Raw genomic sequence first — 7,542 nt, 5'->3', positions numbered from 1 at the left:
AATGGTGGAATGACCGGTCACTATGACATGCACTGACCACCAGGAGGCAGACACTCAACATAGGAGCTTCCGCCTGGTGGTCAGTGTGCTTCCACAGGGGGAGCACTGCTCAGCCAGAAGCCGGGCTGAGGGCTGGCAGCACAGGGGCGGTGGCAGGAGCCTCTCCCGCCTCCTCAGCAGCCCTAAGGATGTTTGACTGCACGCCCCCTACTGGGGATCAAGCCTGCAACCCGGGCATGTGCCAAAGTGATGCTATCAGTTGGACATTCCCTGAGGGCTCCCAGGCTGTGAGAGGGCGCAGGCTGGGCTGAGGGACCCCTCTCATGAATTTCGTGCACTGGGCCTCTAGTTGTATGTATAATAAAAAAGAAAATAACAAGTGTTGTTGAAGATTTGTAGAAATTGGAACCCTTGTACACTTCTGGTGAGAATGTAAAATGGTGCAGATGCTGTGGAACAGTATGGTGATTCCTCAAAAAGTAAACACATATGATCCAGCAATTTCACTTCTGGGTACATTCTCAGAATAACTGAATGTGCAGACTCAAAGAGATTATGTACACTCATCTTCATGAGCATTATGGAAGCAACAATATGGAAGCAACCCAAGTGTCCACGGATGAATGAATGGATAAACAAAATGTGGTGTATACATACAATGGGCTGTTATTCAGCCTGGAAAAGGAAGGACATTTTGACCTGTGCCACAACGTGGATGAACCTGAGGACATTATACTAAGTGAAAATAAGTCAGTCACCAAATGACAAAGGGCACGTATTGTATGATTGCACTTATATGAGATACTTAGACTAGTCAAATTCAGAGAACAAGAATGGTGGTTGCCCACCGGCTGGGGAGAGGGCAGAATATGGAGTTAGTGTTTAATGGGTACAGAGTTTAGTTGGGGAAATTGAAAAAATTCTGGAGATGGATGGTGGTGATGATTGCATGTACTTCACACCTCAGAATGGTATATTTAAAAATGGTTAAGTTTAGGTTTTGTATATTTTATCACAATAAAATGAGTACCCAATCTTGCTCTAGGTGTTTTGCAGAGGTAATTTTAGAAACCAAGAAGCAACAATATTTCAAGGCTAAATAGTTGGGTTTTTTTTCTTAAATTGCATTTTAAGAATGATTATCTTGCTTTAGGATTTTCATGCTTATCATGGGTGGAGATTGAAATCTTAAAATCACAGTAAATTCTGAGTTCCTTTGGCCACATCCATTTTCTATCTAATTTTAAAAGCATTTAAATTAGTCTCATTACTACATAAGGGCAATTTAAAATGTATAGGGTGGTGCAACATGGTTGAGTTAACACTGCCATGGGAACCTCATTAATAGAATTCATTGTTGCTATACTATTATTAGCACTGCATTAATCCATCTTTATCAGACACTCTTATTCATTGTTTATTTTTCTTTCTTTAATCCCCATACTTTATCTTCATTGTTATTCAGTCTGATTATCCTATTATTACAGCAGAATACCTTCTAAGTTTTTTATGGTAAATTGATGTTATTGCACTGAATATTTTCAGCAAACCAAGGGAAATATTCTTATTTTTATGTGTTTTTTAAAACTTTTTTATTTATTGATTGATTTTAGAGAAAGGAATGTTATTGCACTGAATATTTTCAGCAAACCAAGGGAAGTATTCTTATTTTTATGTGTTTTTTTAAAAAATTATTTATTGATTGATTGATTTTAGAGAAAGGAAGGGAGAGAGAGGGAGAGACAGAGAAATATTGATTTGTTGTTCCACTTATTTATGCATTCATTAGTTTAATCTTGTAAGTGCCTTAACCAGGGATCGAACCAACCTGTGATCTTGGTGTCTGGGGACAGCACTCTAACCAACTGAGCTACTTAGCCAGGGCTTTTTTTGTTGTTAATCCTCACTCGAGTATATTATTTCCATTGATGTTTAGAGAGGGTGGAAGGAAGGGAGAGAGGAAGAGAGACAGAGGAACATCAATGTGAGAGGGACACGTCATCGATTGGTTGCCTCCCGCACATGCTTCCACCGGGGCCGGGGATTGAACCTGCAACCCAGGTACATGCCTTGACCGGGAATGGATCCTGAGACCCTTTGGTGGGAGCGGACCCTCTCATCACTGAACCACACTGGCCAGGGCTCTTATTTCTATATTAATAGATGAGGAAACTCGGACTTGGAAAGGTTGAAAAACTTGCTCACTATCACAAAGTACATCACTGGCAAAGTAGAAATTTAGATTCAGAGCAAACTGTCTTAATAAAAGTCTTTCCTCAACTCCGTCAGCATGCTATGCTTTATTTTCAGAATCTTCCTAAAAATCTCAACTCTTCCATGATATGAGAAGATGCACAATACACATCACTGAAGAATGACCGTAAGCCAAATTGAAGCAGAGAAATGACACACAGGACAGCTTCATGTTGACCTGCGATCTTTCTTAAAACTGTTGATCTCTAATTTATTAATTTTTGCATTTTTTTTGCACTTGGGAACATTTCCTATTGTCCTTTGTTGCTGAGTTTACATCATGTCCTGAACAGTGCCGTAGTTTATTTCAATTAATGCTTTCTTGTTCCTGGTACATAGTTTCACTTTGAGTATTCTTCTGATGGGATGAATACTCTGCTTTTTATCACACTCAGACAGAATTCGCTTCCCTCATAATTCCCCACTCTCCTTCACACTCCCAGCCCAAGATCAGAGCCAAGCATTCATGCTGACTCCCAGGGTACAATCAAGACTCTTTTTGATTGGATAAACTGACTTTGCCAACGATACTTTTACATGACTCTTCTCCAACCCACGTCTCTGTTTTATTTCATGCACCATTGTGGCACAAGCCTTCTCCCAAGTCTAGAGTTTCCGCCTGTATCTGTAGGAAAACCTCTCAAGGTGGTTCAGCCAACTAATTCCTTAGCTGGATCCTTGGTGTTTTTCATAAAAGGAAATAAGGAGTACCCTATCATCTTTAGGTTGGTATTGGTAGTCCAAGCATTAAGAAAAGAAGGACCTAGTCTTCTTATGCTAGAGTTTTCAGGCACTTGCAAGAGAGATGGTACTTTATGAAACTGTCGCCAGGGAGCCCACAATATAGTCTGGCAATGGGTTAGGAGACAGTAGCTTCACCTTTCCTTGGCCGTATTCATTCAACGTTTATTGGCCACCTGTTGGGTACCTCTACTCTTCTATGTGAAGTTTTCAAACCAGAGGGGCAGACAGAGTTGTGGAAAATGACCATACATTATGGGAGAGTATAGCATTTAATTCAGCCTGATGCGGGGAAATTAGGGTGGGGAAAGGTGATGCCTGTGAAGAGCAACCAGATAAAGGGGCTCAAGATATTCTAGAATGAGACTATAGTGCCAACGAAGATTCAGAGGGAAGGACAACGTGATTACAGCAGCCAAAGGGCTACACCAGTGAAGGGATCGGGGAGCTGAGGGGCTGAATGTGTACCTAAGTACAATAGTCCCCACTTACCTGCGGTTTGGCTTTCCACAGTTTCAGGTACCCAGGGCCAGACAACCTCAGTCTGAAAATATTAAATGGAAAATTTCAGAAATAAATTATTTACAAGTTTTAAACTGCCGTTCTGCCTGGCCAGTGTGCCTCAGTGGTTGAGCATCGACCTATGAAACAGGAGGTCACAGGTCAATTCCCATTCAGGGCACATGCCCCGGTTGTGGGCTTGGTCCCTGGTGTGGGGCGTGCAGGAAGCAGCCGATCAGTGATTTTCTCTCATCATTGATGTTTCTATCTCACTCTCTCTCCTTCCTCTCTGAAATTAATGAAAATATCTTTTTTTAAAATAGCTGTTCTGAGTAGCATGATGAAATCTCCTTCCATTCCACCCAGGTCTTGAATCATAATCTTTGTTAGCATATCCACCCCCATTAGTCACTTAGTAATCAACTTGATTATCAAGATCAGTTATCAGAGAGAGAGAAAACATTCACATAACTTTTATTACAGTATATTGTTATAATTGTTCAATTTTATTATCAGTTACAAATTAGTTAACCCTTACTGTGCCCAATTTATAAATTAAACTTTATCATAGTTATGCATGCATAGGATAAAACAGTGTATATAGGGTTTCATACTATCTGTGGTTTCAGGCATCCACTGGGGGTCTTGGAACATATTCCCCGCGGGTGGCAGTGGACCACTGCATCTCCATTTAGCACTTATTTTGCCTTAGAAATAGTTTATTTTTAGTTAACAAACACACATATATAGCGCTATGTACCTTGTTTCCTTACATGGTTTCTCAGGGCAGCAAACAAGCAAAAGTGGAAACAGCAAGGCCTCTTAGATCCTAGGCTCAGAACTTGCCCAATGTCACTTCCACTGCATTTTTTTTCGTCCAAGCAAGTCATAAGCCTCAGATTCAATTCGGCAGGTGATTACAATGTGGCTTGAATTCAGGGACATGTGATTCATTGGACACTTGATGAAAACAATGGCCTAAGGAGCAGAGAAGAGAAAAAGGGATCCAGAAAAATTTATGAGGTAGAGTGGGTAGGACCTTTCTACCCATTAGTCACTTTAAGGCAAAGTCACACTTCTTTGTTGTTTTTATGGGCAATGGTGTTTGGCAATTGAAGGAATAACATAAAAGGACTCCCAGGTGCCTGACTTTGACAACCAAGTAGATAGGGTGGCAGGTTTTTAAGAGGAAAGTGCTGCTTTGAGTTATGGATTAAATGGTTGATTTTGAGATACCAGTGTAACAATCAATGGAGATGTGGGGTAGACAAGTTAGAGATACAAATCTGAAGCCCAGGAGAGAGGACTGGACTAGAATTGCAAATACAGAATCCATCAGCTAATAGGTGGTGGTAAGAAGCCATAGATTTCCCAGAAGCATGTAGAATGAAAAGAAGAGAGGCTGGGATGACAGAAAAGGAAGAGCTATATTTAATGGTGAGAAGAGGAAGAGAAGTTCCTGTAGGAAAGGTAAAAAGAAATAGAAAGACAGAAGGAAAACTAGGAACAGTGGTATCCCACAAGTCAAGGGACAGGATGCTTGTGTGATGATGAGTGAGGAGGAGTTGCAGGAAGTTAAAGAGTTCCTTCACAGAAAGCGGAAGTGATCTACTCATTGGGAAGTGTGTGGGCTTAAAGAGTACGTGGAGGGGAAGGCTTGTATTATTAGTGCTGAGAAAGTAAATCGTTGAATGCTGCTTCCTGCCAAATTGCTCCTCAATTTTTCTCACTTTCACACTAAACTTCGCTTTTGCATTCTCTCTTCCTCTTCAATCCTCAAATTGTAGTCTGAGAATTTTCTCTACATAACAATGACTTTAAAAAATCACCAATTACTTTTGTGTTTCGCCTAATATACATTGTGCCTGTCATTTACTATTATTTGTTCAGGAGAATGAATATGCCTGATATTCTTAACAACAAATTCTGTAACTTGTTTAAGTTATTTAATTCTGATTTCCTACAGTGAAATTCTCCCAGCCTCAGTGGAATGTTGGAGGCTTTGATAAAGTGAGGTTGTAAGGCACAGGGACATCTGAGATAAGTAGCTATAATTATATCATCTGCCTAATAGGATTGTTTCAGGGATTAAATGAGATAATGAAATAATAATATATATCCTATATAATAAAAGGCTAATATGCAAATAGACTGAACGATGGAACAACCGAACAACCGAACTGGTTGCTATGATGTGCACTGACCACCAGGGTGTGTGCATGGAACATGGCGGGAGTTGTCTGTGGCAGGATGGTGGAGCAGGTGAGCTGGGGCACCAGACCAACTCGGGGCGTCGGTCGCTATCATCGGGCCGAGCCTCCGGTGGTTACTGAAAGTTCTTTGCTCCTGCACACCACGGTCCCGCCCGGCACTCGCACCTACTGCCGGTCCCAGCCCTGCTTGCAACCACTGACGGCGCTGGAGCCGCCGCTTGCACCCGCTGCCAGCACCTGCCGCTGGCCCTGATCGCTCGGCGCTGTCAGCCGTCCCTGATTGCCGAGGGCTTCTTCTCCACCTCCCTGCTGCTGGCACTGGCTCCAATCGCTCTGCACCATCAGCAGGTGTGAGCGGGGCCAGCGCTGTCAGCGTGTGGGAGTGGCAGTGGTGGGAGTGGGGCTGCTGGCAGACAGGGGATGGGGGGGTGGGGGGTGTTGGAGGCCACAGCAGGAAGGGCTGGGCAGGGGCATGGAGGATGGGCCGAGACCCACCCCTGTACCCACCGCAGCCTCAGGGACCACAGTTCCTTTCAAGGTGCACGAATTCGTGCACTGGGCCCCTAGTAATATATAAAACAATACATAAATATATGTAATAATACTATTTGTTATTATTACTATTATTATAGGATAATGTGAAATTCTCAATAAATATCTGGCATGTGATAGCAAATGGTAATGACTGTATTTTAGTTTAAAAATTAGCAAACTAAAATTTAGCAAGTGAAAAAAGAACATTCAGTTATTTGGGAGTGCTTAGGCAGGAAAATATTTGGTGTTTATGAAATGTCTGGAAATTGCTTCAAAATAATCTCCAGTGATGAAGGGGGTCGGGTACAGGAATTGGCCACGCTATAGAAGCTAGGCGTTCATTATTCTAATTTTTGTATACACTTATAAATTTAATAATAAAATGTTATGATTTGTTTCACTTTATGCAACTATGTTGAAACTTGATATATTGAAATGTTGATATATTGATATATTGAAATGTAATGAAAAGTTAGTTTGTAACTGCTTAAATGACTTTTTGGGGTTTAGGCATCTTTTTTTCTTCTTTTTTTCCTTTCTTTTATTTATTTTTAAAATTTTGTTTTATTGCTTAAAGTATTACAAACAGTATTACATATGTTTCCTTTTTTTTTTTTTTTTCCCTCCTTGAGGGGTTTAGGCATCTTACACATCACTCCACTCCCTAAAGTATGGCAATAATGCAAGGAATATTTAATTTGAAATGAAGATGATTTGAATTTACAGCTCTTACATATATCATAAATGGGAGTCATTTCAATAACTAGTCTCAGAATATCATTTTCCGTTCCACCTAAACAACTTTAGTCATCATTAAAAGGAAACTACAAGTCCCAGGATGCACTGCACGACTAACGTGGAATTAGGGACCTCGTGTCTTGGAATTGGTCTCCCTCGCCTTATTTGAATGGGAATAATCCGGGGGAAATTGACCTGTGACCCAGGGCAGATTTTTTGAGTCTTTGTACTCCTGGGTCGGCTGAGCGTGCAGTTTGGGGGGGACCCGCGCGGTTCTTTTCTGTTCAGGTGTCGCCCTGGGCAGCCTCCCCCATTTCTGGGGCTTCCGTGCGCACGGGGCGCCGTTAGCGCGCCTCCAAGATGGCGACGCTGTTGGCGGTAAATTCGGGTAAGCGCGGTGGGGCAGAAGGGAACCGGGCTGGGCGGTGATCGGCACTCCAGGGGCACACCGGGCCGTGAGGCTCCTGGGAGTCCAGGCCCCAATTGTGCGTGGTTCCCGCGCGCCCCTGGCCGTGGGCCCGAGTCCCGCCCCTCCCCAGTTTGAATGGCGCGCTCGGCCCTG

General features: G+C 42.4%; 1 protein-coding gene across 2 annotated transcripts in view; it reads left to right on the top strand.

The window, feature by feature from the left end:
- Positions 1–7,118: 7,118 nt before the first annotated feature.
- The window catches only part of NUP205 (nucleoporin 205kDa), a 78,887-nt gene continuing 78,463 nt past the window's right edge, over positions 7,119–7,542 (top strand). For both annotated transcript variants that reach the window (XM_005860687.2, XM_014535135.1), the window contains exon 1: positions 7,119–7,368. In XM_005860687.2, coding sequence (XP_005860749.1) covers positions 7,341–7,368 — 28 coding nt within the window. In that variant the 5' untranslated portion in view covers positions 7,119–7,340. The remainder of the gene's footprint in view (positions 7,369–7,542) is intronic.

The sequence above is a fragment of the Myotis brandtii genome, unplaced genomic scaffold (assembly GCF_000412655.1).
Source record: "Myotis brandtii unplaced genomic scaffold, ASM41265v1 scaffold1384, whole genome shotgun sequence".
NCBI classification, from domain to species: Eukaryota; Metazoa; Chordata; class Mammalia; order Chiroptera; family Vespertilionidae; genus Myotis; species Myotis brandtii.
The sequence above is the reverse complement of the archived record's forward strand: the minus strand, read 5'-3'. Positions and strand labels throughout refer to the sequence as shown.